The sequence below is a fragment of the Brachyhypopomus gauderio genome, chromosome 5 (genome assembly GCF_052324685.1).
Source record: "Brachyhypopomus gauderio isolate BG-103 chromosome 5, BGAUD_0.2, whole genome shotgun sequence".
NCBI lineage: Eukaryota > Metazoa > Chordata > Actinopteri > Gymnotiformes > Hypopomidae > Brachyhypopomus > Brachyhypopomus gauderio.
The window spans coordinates 4,939,094-4,953,199 of record NC_135215.1 but is presented as its reverse complement, the minus strand read 5'-3'; the positions used below and the strand labels follow the sequence as shown (position 1 = coordinate 4,953,199).

Sequence of the window (14,106 nt, the reverse complement as noted above, 5' to 3'; positions counted from 1 at the left end):
AAGCCTTCTGTAACTGCTAATCAGGCAGGGTGAGCACAAGGTCGCAGGGGGACGTTTATTAGCAGAACAAAAACTTAACAGGACACCATATATCAAGAAAAATCACTAGGCTAACCGAACAGGGAACACTGAGCGAAAACAAGGCAAACGAAAGGCTCTCAGCAACTAAGGCAGAAAATAAACGAGGAAAACAAAGACGTGTACAGTTTACTGCTAATACGAAAATAACGCAGACTGGAACACAACGAAAAAACTGTATCAGGACAAGGCAATAGCCACCAAGACATGCACATGATTATGTGCAAGACTTTACACCAAGACCCAGAGAAAGTGAAACAGTTATAGGAGGCCATTGTGGAGAAGGGAGTGAGCTAAGCTGTCAGTACTCAAGAGGGTCACGGGGTGCATACTGCCATAAAAATCTAACAGAATAATCTGATGCCAGATTTAGTCATGGAGATTTATGGAATGGTAAACTATGGGACATCAATAATGGAACTATGAAATAATATAGTAGACACTGCATTTGCTACAGTGCATCAAAAGGATGAGGTTGACAATCTTGTCACAGTTCTGCTGTATTAAACCTTTATTATGCCTTAAAATATCACAAATGTGTCGATTCTAAAAACGTAAAATTTCTGTAATGACCCTATATAGGAAAAAATGCAATATGTTGACTGCACTGTAAACAAACACACACTCGAATTCACAGGTGTTCACTGATGGTACATGATTCGATATTGAGGAGGAAATAATGCTTAACCATATATCACAATTAAACTTTAAACAACTTTAGCAAATATGTTAGTGAATATAAACTAACATGATGTAAAAACATAAGTCTGGTCCCACCATGCTCTCATTTATTATAAAAATGCAAATGTGATACCAATGTATAGATGGCTCATGATTAACAGACAGCTATGAAGATGATATAGTAATAAGCTTCAGAAGGCTGCCCTAATGAGAGCGGTTATGAAACAGTTTTTTTTTTCTTTTTTTACCGAGAATACTAGTAATGTCCACAGGGGGGTGCCAAAACAGTAATTTTCTTTTACAGTAATACGCCTTATTAAGGAAGCATTTAAAGGTAGATAAAGAAAGTTTTTTTCTTTATCATTCGAAATAAGTCATTTTTATAAACTAAATACCAGGCAACCACATTAGCAATAAGAACATTCCTATTGAAAACAATGCTGTGGTAATGAGCGTTGTTGTAAGATTATATGTTTTGCCATGAAAGTAAAGTTTTTAAAGAATACTTTCCCCTTTCTCACGTAACTGTGCATAGGCACACATCTGTGTGAAGCAAGTGATACTCTATATCAGGCTGATCTGTCGTAGGCGCTCTATGTGAGTGAATTACCACCTGGTTTACGAGCATTTGGAACAAACGGAGAGACGATTCCAGAGACATCTTGATGAATGTCCGCAGTGTAAATAACCGCTAGATATAAGACGGTATTTAATGACCCTTGAAAATGAATCAGACTAGACCCCTGGGATCCGCGGTTGTGCTGCAATAACTGACATGACGCATCCATAATAAACTCCCCCGTCATTTTGACTTCTGGAACGTAAAAAAGACCAATTTTACTCCTCTCCTTTTGAACTTGACCGTATCCTATTAGATTAAACTCGATGAAACAAGATATGTTATATTACAAACAAGGTTGGTCACTTTTATGCATGTCTTCAGAATGATTTACTTCAAGTACCGCTTTAACGCAATAAACACTACAATATAAGAACGCAGTGAAGGATATCTAAGGTTGTCCGGTTTCTCTGTCAGTCTACAGTTTCTGAAGCTGTTGATTCGCCGTTGGTTCGCCTGCATGTTCATAGCTCCTCCTGTCCTTCCTAGTGTCTTTGCAGCGGACTCTGCAGTGGTTGGGAAGAGGCTTCGTGAGCTCCTCAATTACGCGCACCAAGTTCGAAGCTGAGACGCTTGGAAGGAAATTTGGTTGTTTGACAGTGAAGGGAATTGTTACCGTGCCTGCATCTGCTCAACGTTTGTGCGTAAAATTCAGTATTGGGTCGTGACACGTTCTTTTCCCTTTCTGAGAAGAGGACGCAGCTTGCCAGTCGTTTAATCGTACGGCACAGCCTGCATTATGAGGTACAGCCATGGCAGGCAAGAGTAAGACAGCTGCGAGGACGCTGGAGGATTTAACCCTCGATTCCGGTTATGGTGGAGCGGCGGACTCCTTCAGGTCGTCCAGCGTGTCGCTTTGCTGCTCTGACACGCATCTATCGTATGCGCATGGGGGAAACTGCTGGCATCTAACCGAATCCATGCACAGCAGACACAACAGTTTGGACACGGTGAACACCGTCCTGGCGGAAGACACGGAGATCCTGGAGTGCTCCGGGCAGTCTGCTAAACTGCCCGAGCTGGAGGAGGTACCTTGGAGCCTGGGAGAGGTGGAAGGCGCGCTGCGCAAAGACGAGGAGCTACGGGTGTCTAATGCGTCGCGAGAAATCGTGGCCAAACTGTCGGCTCTGGTGAGCCGGGCGCTGGTGAGGGTGGCCAGGGAAGCGCAGCGCTTGAGCCTGCGTTACGCCAAATGCACCAAACACGAGATCCAGAGCGCCATCAAAGTGGTCCTCTCCTGGACCATCTCCGTCAACTGCATCACGGCGGCGCTCAGCGCACTGTCGCTCTACAACATGAGCACCGGCGATAAGTTCAGCCGGGGAAAGTCCGCCCGGTGCGGTCTGGTGTTCTCAGTAGGGAAGTTCTTCAGGTGGATGGTGGACAGTCGCGTGGCTCTCAGGATTCACGAGCACGCGGCGATCTACCTGACGGCGTGCATGGAGAGTCTTTTCCGAGAGGTGTTCGGACGGGTCCAGAGAAGCGCACTCGTCGAGAAAGAGGACGGAGTTCCAAAGTTTACACTGGAGTCTCTAGAACAGGCCATTAACAATGATTCGGAGCTATGGGGTCTATTGCAACCGTACCAGCATCTAATTTGTGGCAAAAACGCGAGCGGTAAGTACTTAAAATATGCATTGCCTTTTATTCTCGTAACCCAATCACAGGAAATTCGATCTTTAAATAGTTTTCAGCAAAACTCGACTCGTGTCGTTCACACTTTTTAATGTATTTGTGTCGTGCATCATATCGAATGTGACTTATTTACGCATATGCAGCGCCTCAAGGTCAAACTAATCTAACGTGAATCAGTGCTGACTGGCAGATGAGAAAGCGTAACTCTGTTCCACGAAACGCTTTCGACAGTGTGAGGACGTACACCGTCTGCCCATAAATCTCCCGCATGCTGTAATAGGCAATTTTACGGAAATAAGTCACTTCCAGAGTTCGAGAGTTGAGTGCGTCATTAGTTTGCCGTTATTGTGTATAGTCTACAATATATGTGATCTATTTAGAATAACCAAAGCGTAAACTGTGGTAATTTCAGTGTAGAATTATCTGATTCCTTTTCCCACTTCAATTAGTCTAATTCCGTAGTGCGTCTGTGAGATGTTTTGTAAATAAATCTTCGCTTCTGAAGCTTCTGCTGAGACCAGTGACACCCACAGCGTGACGTGTATTTGCAGCCTTTTCGTTTGATTTTGCCACTGTAACAGGTGCACGCGCCACAGTGGGCCGGGCGCCACGGTGTGCTGCCGCACTCCAGCCTACACCTGTTGGAACAGCCATGGTTTCACTTCCCACAATAATGGGCGGAGGCTGGGTGTTGGGGGGGGCGGGGGGGGGCCGTTATCTCGGTGGGCTCTCGGTGTCCGAGGTTTGTCCGAGGTTCTTGTACTCTTCCGTTTCATCACTCATGACTCTGACCATGGAGAACGTCAGTGATTTATTCTGACCACCTGACAGTGATCTAGGTGCCACTCAGCTATAAATAAAATGATAATCTTCTACTTAGCACAGTTTATAAAACCTCTGACGTTATTACTAATAAATAGTATGATCTATCTATCTATCTATCTATCTATCTATCTATCTATCTATCTATCTATCTATCTATCTATCATATGCATATACACAGACATAAATTTACATGTAGCATATAGATAGTATTTGCAGGCAGCAGTATCACAATTATTCAGATATATTGGAAATTACTTCTGGAAACTTTGTATACTTCAACACAATTTTCAGTTCTCTCTGTCTCCATGTTAGTGTACAAATTATAATAATCTCTGAATAAACAGTGATGAGGTAATTGATCCGCTATAACTAACATTAATGCCTCCTTAATAAACAGGCACTAATATCACACCCTCAATGGATACAGTCCACCTGTTCAGTGCCTAAGAGTTGCCCAGCATGGCACCTGCTTTGGGTTTTTTTTAGTGTAATCTGAGAGATAAGATTTATAATTGGATGAAGCTGGCAACATCATCTAATTATAAGGAACTTTTGTGCTGTTATTATTTTTGTCTGTTGCCTCTGGGGTATTTGCAGCTCATTCGACAGATTGCCTCCTTTCCAAAGCTAGAATGCATTTTCACCAAGCTAGTTTTGATGCATTTTTAATGTCACTATGACTTTGGAGAGATTATGAAGATTATGAAACTATTTCTCCGAGGACTGCTTGAGAAGCAAACAATAATTCCACTTCAGCTGGTCACTCACATGCTCATAGAAAGTAGAGGGTCTCCAAAGTGACTTAGCAAAACTTTTATTTCTGATGTTTTCAACAGGAAGAGTAATAGTATAGAGAGGAGCATGTTATATAAATTCATAGGTGCAGACAATTTCAGGTAGTTATGTGATTAAAATCCATGACAACAAATCAATCAGAAAGATCTGTGCCATGAGAGAAAATGAGAGGGTCTCAGGCACTTGGGACCGGAATTTATAATCAAATAAAGGTTCAGACTGAGTCCTTACTCAACCTAAATGGTGGCTTTGAATGTGGACGCTTTTCGTTCTAAATCTCATACAGAAATGTCAAACTTCACAGGCAAGACTCAGATTGCTCACTGGTGTAGTGTGTAGTGTTTACCTTCTCTCCTTCTTTCACACAGCATAAAGGTGCCTTCATAAGCTGCCATGTAAGAAACCGTGACCCATCTTCTTCCATATGTTATGATATGAGAGTGGTTTACCACCACATTATAAGCGAAAATAAACATTTTCCCAAGTTTTAAAGAAAACAATTACGGTTTGATGATTATACTATTTGTTTCCTTGCCAAAGTGATGATAATTAGTGCCTGAGTTTGTGCAAGCACCATACTGAGCTGTGGACAAACAAAACTGGTTGTTTCCTTTGATGAGTGTGTGTGTGTGTGTGTGTGTGTGTGTGTGTGTGTGTGTGTGTGTGTGTGTGCATGGGTCAAAACTGATTTTAGAAACTGGATATTACAAGAGTGATTGAAGTGTAGCCAAAGCAATAGGTTTCAGTGATATAAAATTACTGCACAATAAAACGATGTTATTACATTAAAGGTGAAGCATGTTTTGTGGCATTAGATTTGGCTTTGTAATGTTGTTTATGTATTGCAATTTCTATTAAGTTAAAAGGATACCTCACTCTCTTTCTTGTTCTTCCTCATCATTCTTCCTTGTTTTCTATGTACATCTCCACCTGCAGCTTTTGAGCTACACCATCAAACTTTCCCCACAGCCTCCACCTGTGCAGAACTGGGTGACTTTAGCCGATATCTGTTGCAGTGTCTTGAATAATCAGACACATGCACGACCGATGAGTGATTACAAATGTTCCGAAACGGAACAAAACGATCTGCGTGTTAAACGATGGTCGCACCACACACACCTGCAGCCTCAGTTCGGTGTTACTCCTCATCACATGTCCTATTCTACCTGCACTAGTACTTCACCTTTCCTTGCCGTTTTTGTTCTTCTATTCATATGGTGTTGCCATGGTAACCTCTCCTCGCTCATCCTTCTCTCCTCCCTTTGACTTGCATTCGATTTTCTAAACATCTCCATTATTATCCGTTATTTCCATTATCGGCCAATGGGTGATAATCTCCATCCCACTTTTCCTACTTAATCTCTTTATGCCCTTTTGTGCTCCCCACAATCATTCGTTATTCACCCTCTTGATTTACAATAGCACCTTATGACCACGTAATCTAGCCCCCGCTGCTAAGATAACCAAGTCCTCACCCCTAACTTTGTCTTTTTATCCCCACCTCTCCTTCTTCCCATGTGCTAATTTTACAGACTCCTCACGCTTTTTTAAACCATATTTCTCACCCCACTTATAGCCGTGTCACCTAATGCTCTCAATTGACTTTTTAGCTCAATTTCTTGTAATATTTCATCTAACCGCATTTCCAAAACACTTCCAACTGTTTCACCATTCAGCCAACAGCCCCCCATACTTCATATAGCACTTAAAGCCACGTCACCTAAAACTGATTGAAAAGCAGCTGAAATATTATCTCTCTCTCTCTCCAATTCTCTCTCTCTATCTATCTCACTTTCTCCAATTGTGGTGCCGCTGCAGACTGCCACACAAAAAGGCTCCACAGACCGAGAGAACCAATCATCTTCTCTCTCCTTCTATTTCATTCCTTCGCCTCCTATTTCACTCCTTTTCCCTTATTTACTTTTATTTACTTCCAGCACTGCTGACTTACAAGGTGCTGGCGCTAGGCTGCCATACTTTCTCCACTTCCACTGACATATTTCTCTCTTTCGAAACCATCGACGTCCAATTATTTTCCTAACCAACCATGCATTCCCCTTTATCACCGTGCATTCTCCTTTGTCTTATTCTACCTGTGTTAGTACCTTCCAGTATTTATCACTTTGTCTAGATAGTTACTCAGACCCGTTGGCAGCTGTCCAAAAATTTGCCCTTTTAAAGGCTCCTGTTCTAGATGTCTTGCTTTTTCCTTTTTAATACAGTGGTGTATTTGACTCATACAATAAAAAAAAGGACTAAGCAGATTTAAAAAATTATTATTCTCACCAGATCTTTACCCTTTTCTGAGCACTACATATTTTTAAATTAGATCATCCTCAGTGTACGGGAGCATAGCACAGAAGACAGACAGTGCAAGTGCTAGTAACATCAAGGTCTTGGATTCAGTTCCCACGGGGTACACACAGTGTCATGCTAATGAAAGGTGCTCTGGAGACGAGCGTCGGCTGCAAGTTAAAGATAAGCATGTTCACACTCCACGTATAATATTGAAACAAACCTTTTGTTTTCCTTCTTGTTCCAGTAGAATCTTTTCCGCAGACGTCGAAAAACTCAGCCAGCAGGGTGCTGTACTAAGAATTTAAAACCTACAACTTGATGGTGTGATCAGGCTGAGGCTTTAACTTGGGTACAAGTCCATGATCTGCTGAGTCAGACTGTGTGGTCTGCTGCCCCCTGCCCCCCATGTGATGAGATGAAGGAGTGTGAACGCGTCTCTAGCAGGTGGCCGATGAGTGTTCTCTGAGCCCACGCTGGGCCCCCAATGAGTTCGCTCGCACAGCACACACAGCCGAAAGCAGGCACGACGCAGCTTTCCACGGCACGTGGCCCCTAAAGGGGGACTGCTCACTGCCACGGACTGCCAGATATCTCCCACTCCACTCAACGATGCTTTAGTGAACTTGTTGATATGCTAATGAAAAGCAACTTCATAAACCATACACAGACATACAGTATGCAGTTTATATAATAGCTGCTGATTGGAGAAATTCAGCACTTTAAAAACTGTTATTAAAGGTCAGGCCTAGAAAACGGAAAGAGTGCTGATGATCCTGTTTTCACATGGTTTTCTATTTGCTTTTCACGGCCATGTTTCAGTCGCTCTCCACACACTACAGGACAGACAGTGGTCGTTATGTTTACATGCATGATTATTCCAGAGTCTAACCAAATTCTGGGAGAAGCAGAGACATGGAAAGGACAACGTTTTTCACATTCCTTTAGATTGACTGTCTGTAGATGCCTCTGATGACTCTGCAAACAGCTGCAATCATCTGTAGAACCTGATGTCGTATATAGGTTGTACACTTTTAATGGTGCAACCCTGACCTTAGACATCAGGACATTAGTCAACCCACAAAATTCAATTTCAGTAAGTGGATTTTTTATGGAGAATGCTGTGGACACCTTCTTGAATACCTTCTTGCTATAACTATTTGATAAGCAACCATCTTAAACTGAGTCAGAATAATACACTATGACTTTCTAGAACTTTCATTTGGATTAGAATGTCTATAAGAATTGAACCATTTATCTTGTAATCTACTTCAGACACCATTCTGTCAGGTTTTCTAGTTTAATTTGTTAAATCTGACATGAGTTCCCAAAGAACAGTGGACTTCCAAGGTCACAGGAATTCTCGTTAACTGCAAATGTGGCTGTAATTGGTGGACTATAAAAAATTACACCAGAGATAAGATGGCTCCATGTAGCACCACTAGTTGATGGATAAATTATGATTTTACTACACAGGATCTGAAGCAGACTTACACACGTGAATGTTACCTCACATTTATCAATTAGCTTAACATTTGTTTCCCTTTGCTAGGTCTTGTAACAGTTGTATTACTGTAGTACATTCTCTTGTATCCATGTATTCTAATCTTAATGAAGCAACTCAGTAGAAACTCCCAATTCAAACTATAGAGAAAACATAGTTTTCAGTGGATACAGTGGAGGCTGTGTGGGGGAAAAATGCATTCTGCTCATCAAATAATCTGAATAATCAATCTGTATTGCCAAGTATTGCCATAGGTCACCACAGAAATGCTTTCTCACAAAGTGCGCTGAATCCATATTGCACATTAGTGCAATATGATGTGGGAATGTTAGAAAGTCTAGTTTTTAGAAACTCAGTTTTAGAAAGTCTTTTAGTTAGAAAGAATGTTAGAATGATTTTTGTTACCTATATACTGTCAGGATTTAGTGGAAAAAAGACAGGGGCCTTTTAAATTACACAATATAGCAATGCTGGAATCGGCCACAACTAGGATCAATGAAGTCAAACTCTCTGATGTAGAAACATCACAGAGAGAAATGTTGATACAAATTGAAAGTAAATTGTGCAGGTACATTGTGCTTTCTTCATTTTTATTTTATTTTTTATCTTTAGTCTACTTTAAGTGCTGTGATTTGGGTGGAAAATGAATGATAAAACCCTATACATTTAGAACAAAGGTACAAATACAGATGCCTCCTCTCTCACTGTGTTTGTGGTTTCAGTGTACCAGAAGACATTCCATGGGCCTTAGGGAGAGTGATGTTCTGCAGATATTGGATGGGCTTGTCATAGTAAAATGAATATGATGGCTTATGAAAACATAATAAATGGGAATCTTGCATATCACCTGCTTCGAGAGCGTGTGTCTCCGAGTGTGTGCGTACCTGCATATAGTTATGTTTGCACTGATTTCCCTGTCGATGTTTGACGGTGGTGTCCTGTTGTTCCAAGACTTTTGGCTAATATGGCTCATTTGTTCATGTGCTGTGAGGCGTGGACATCTTCCACCTTCCCATGGTGAAAGGTAGAAAGTGGTGCAATGCCTCTGCCATTCAGAAGCACATTGGCACTGGTGGCAGCCTTCCAGTAAAATTCATGACTTTTTTCAGTGGAAGCAAAACTGGGCAACTCATCAGCAGTTAAACAGAATTACATGATGCCCCACTAGGACTCCATGAATTTGTGGATTTATATGGTGTGATTAACACACTGGTCAATTTGATCTCTTTGTGTTGCCATACTTAGTTCAGAGCTGTGTCCAGACATGTACTGATTTTTCCATTTCATAGGGCCTTAAAGCAATGACATTGATCAGTAGAGAGCTGTTCCACCGCACATTTCTGCAGGAAAACAGATTTGCTTGGAGAGAAAGAGACATTTTTCAGAATTTGACAAGGTCAGCCATTTTGTCCTAAACTGCTGTTGCTCTGCTAAAGAAGATAGAATAGACAGTCAGTGTTTTCTGTTCTGTCAGTTGAATTCTCTCCAGCAAGTTACAGTGGAAATTATAAATATTCATGATAATACTTCTCTTTGCTAATGCTGATTAGGGGTGATGAAACATTGATTTGCATTTTTATTATCCTATTTTTCGTGTGAACAATTTTGCATTGATGCACAAACCTACGGTGACTATATAAACTATTATTATTAATAGCAAATCACTGCTCAAATTAGTAAATTTGTAACTGGACTTGCAACACAAAGTTCATATATATGCTATGCTTCTTGTGTGACATTTGCAAAGATTCATTTACCCAGTTCATACTTTGTCAAAATTTACAGATTACCCCCTTGTGCTAAGTGTGCAACGTCATGATGGTTTGTATAGACTGTCTGCACTAATATACTAGTATTAGAGGTAGAAGACTGGCACATCACCAAGACAGGCAACTTTGACTGTACCTGTGGGCTGCTTTCTTATTTGTATGATTTGTTTATTGAAACTCAACGGCCTCTTTTAGGTTTAGTTTCTGTCACGAATAGAGAGCTTGTTACACTTAATGTCACTCTAGATTGGGATGTTATTTGACACTATTTTTACCTCATCCAAAAACCTGTCTCATCACTTAATTATTGCACAAGGGTTACACATCACCTTGTCATGCATGTTTTGTCATGCATATAAACAAAATTGTCTAGTGACAAAAATGGCAATGGATACAGTCCAGGCGTGGTTGGAGGCTTCTTTTGTATGTTTTGGCAATGCCCTGGTATTTTAGGAAACATATTGTGTGAATACTGTGTGACTGTCTGTGTGCTGACATTCCTCAATGCCCAGGCTGGCTCCGGCTGGGAGACGACTTTAACAAAACTCAGAGTAGCGAAATGGCAGCTTTAAGTGCATCCAAAAAACCCATCTTGAAAGGCTGGTTTGAGCCAGACAGTCCATTGTCCACACTTTGGCCTTGTTTATTTATTTTTTTGGATAATCTTATTTCACAATAAGCCACGGTTAAGTTTCATAGTGCAGTGGCAGGCAGGAGGAATGATTTGCAGATGGATAGGAGCTGAAACAAACATTATCTTGGAAAGTGTGTTTTTAAACCTTAGTGACCTCTCAGGTGCTTTACAATGACACATATAGCTTCATGAATGGTGTATCAGTGAGTTTGCTTCACTCTATGAAGTGCGTCTCTGTAGATATCTCAACCAACGAACCCAGAGGTCTTATTTCATATTTGCATATTTCCATTATATTGTTATTATATTGTATTGCACTTGAAATTGTAAAGTATTGTCATCAGTTATGTTACCAAAAGAGGCAAGCACTCTAAGATTTCATGGGATACAGCTAACTACTGGCTTCAACCCCTTCTCATCATACAGCACTCAGTGATTAGGAATAAATAATGAAGCTTTTGTGGTTCTTCTGGTCACTGGTAACTCACCCTCTGAATTGTGTTTTGGTCAGTGTTTGCCACCTGCAAATATTTTACTCATTCATTGCATCACAAACTGAGCACTGAAATGGTTTTTGTCATATGTAATTTCCATTCCAAAATGTTAAGGCTTTCCTTATGTAACATTTGGCCGTTTAGACCTCTAGAGATCTAAAAAGATCTCAAAAGGGATCACTTAAATTGACTCATTGAAGCTAATTTAGAACACTTTCAGTTGATGGGTTTGCATAATCAGTTTCTGATTGAGTACATTTTCTATTTGTTTTCCCACAGAAATATATTTTTTATTAGTTGTTTATGCAGTCTCTGAATCACTGCACATTTTAATAATGGGCCTGTGGTAGACTAGTCTTCAACTTCTAATTAACAGTTTTTAGAAAGCCTTGCTCTCTTATTCTGGGAACACTACTAATTACTGTTTTACTGGCAGCCACGAGAGACGAATGGAACCCAAAAGAGGCAGTGGATTGAAATGTGTCTTTTGCTTGATGTATGCTGGAGAAAAGCAAACATTTCAACAGGAAATTACAGTTTCAAAAATAGTTGCTGAACTGGGTCATTCAGAAAAGGGAGCTGCAACCAGGCACTTGAGCACCTTTGACCTTTCACAGTTTCATTTATTTCTGAGTTTCTGAAACGCTTTGTATGACAGCTTTTTGCTAGTCATATCCCTGCCTGAGTTCATGTATCATGTCCTGTTGTCTTATAATTCACTTCATATGCTGTTTTTATAACCTTGTCTGTTTATTTTCTCTGCTGCTGTGCGTTGTGGACCACATTGAAGTGTGCAGTTTGTACTGGAATTCCTGTAAACAGTGCCTTAGCTCCATAGTTCTCTGCATGGTCTGGTACCCAATACCCATTATGCCCTCTGGGTATATAAGCTCACACTAGTATTTAAGTCTCACATGAATACAAGGTACTGGTGGACTTTCTGCAGACCAACACTTATCATGTTCTTCATAAGCAAGTCTGCACACTGAAGGCCATAGCAGCAGAAAAATGCTTTGTCATAATCTTCACTTTTAACAGATAAGTCACACTTTTGAGTAAACATATATCCTCACAATCACCTGCTGCTTACCATAGCGGTTCCATTTTCATTCATTTCTGAAAGGCTGGAAAGCATGGCCTGTTAAAAACTATTTGTTTTTCTGAGGTTTCTGAAGCATATATGAGATATCAGCAGGGACCTCATCATTGGTAGTTTTGCAGTTCTTGTCCTTGACTGACCATGGGCTTGAGGCACATGTCATAAACCTTCTACTGTCTCCCACAGATTTGCACATTCACCTGCCTCTGAAGGAGAACTTCTCATGAGGGGTATCAATAGACTGAACAAAGTGAAGCATGAGAAATCCTCAGCTCAGACAGAGTTTCATCATCCTCGCAAGGATATTACAACACCGTATGAAAGTGTGGACATTTATGATGTTCCCTTTGCCCAAACCAACCCATGTGTTTTAGCTCTGTAAAATGTATTGTGACCCAAGCTTTCGTGAAGCCAACACAATAGGAACCATCTACCCTTTTACACCTGCAATTTCTCAGATTGCTGTGTGAGCTTCAGTGTGAGATGGTAAATGGCAACTCCCTCTTTCTTTTTTCCTGTCTTGGCCTCAACTAAATGGCAAGTCACATTGAATTGTTAAAGGATCTTTATACTAAAACACAAAGTTCTCATTTTGTCTCACCTTGTCTCTACAAATAACACATCCTCACGCCTTTAACATTTAATTTAGTTTTTCTCAGTTCAAAGTTTATTACACAGTGCACAGTGGTACAAGTGGGTGGCAGAGGAGAATTGAGAAGAAGACCGTGTACCTGAAAGCTGTAAAATGGGCCAAAAAACATCAAATGACAGCACCACGGAAACATTCATCATGCCTCACACTCTTCCTCCCTCTCAGCAAGGGACATGAGTGCCAGTTGTTCCGGCGTCTCCCTTTGTCTGTACACTCATTGCAGAGATCTCCCAAGACTTTAGAAGGGCTCGGCTCTCTGTCCCTTTACGTTTCTCCAATTTTCTGTTTCTCTGATTTCTTTTTTCATTTACCATTTTCATTTAATTATTCCATCAGCTGACTAAAATTATCCCTGTAATTGAGTTGCATTCACCAGAGGTGGCTGTTTCATTGCTGAGAAATGTATAATTACCATCACGCACTAATTTATAGTGTCCCCCCCCCCCCCCGCCCTGCCCACTCCACTCTACTCTCTATTGTAAGCCACCAAAGAGACGACGCAACAAGTCCAATGTGTGCTGGAATACCAGTGGTGACATGGATAGTTCTCCTACACAGCACTGTGTGCAGTGGTTCCTTATGTCATTGAGTGCCCGCCTGTGGTCTGAGCAGACTCGCCGGAGCCTGGCGGGATCCACGCTCTTCTGAGTCCTACACATTCTTCTTGCCTCTCATCACCACTGGGGATGTTTTATGAGCAGGGCGGAGAGTGTTCCTCAGTGAACGGCTTCTGCCCGTTTGGCTGCAGCAGGTGCTGCTCTGTGGGTCGCCTCCAGAGTGTCAACTCAGAAATATGGCGTGATGCTCCGAGCTTGTTTTGTGGAGCCCTGATTCAGCACTCATGTCAACGTGCTGAACTGTATCGTGTTTGCATATATTTCTCAAAACTTTACATTTCATAAATGCACTACCGCTCACCCCCATCTAACGCGGAGAGATTTCTGCTCAAGATGCCATAGATTGTAATTTGTTTCATGGTCATGCTACCTTTTTAATCCTGCTATCCAGATATGATGGAATATGCAA

At 41.3% G+C, this 14,106-nt stretch overlaps 1 protein-coding gene across 3 annotated transcripts in view; it reads left to right on the top strand.

The window, feature by feature from the left end:
- Nucleotides 1-1,804: 1,804 nt before the first annotated feature.
- The window catches only part of btbd11a (BTB (POZ) domain containing 11a), a 109,551-nt gene continuing 97,249 nt past the window's right edge, over nt 1,805-14,106 (top strand). For all 3 annotated transcript variants that reach the window (XM_077005086.1, XM_077005087.1, XM_077005084.1), the window contains exon 1: nt 1,805-2,995. In XM_077005086.1, the coding sequence (XP_076861201.1) occupies nt 2,131-2,995 (865 nt within the window). In that variant the 5' untranslated portion in view covers nt 1,805-2,130. The remainder of the gene's footprint in view (nt 2,996-14,106) is intronic.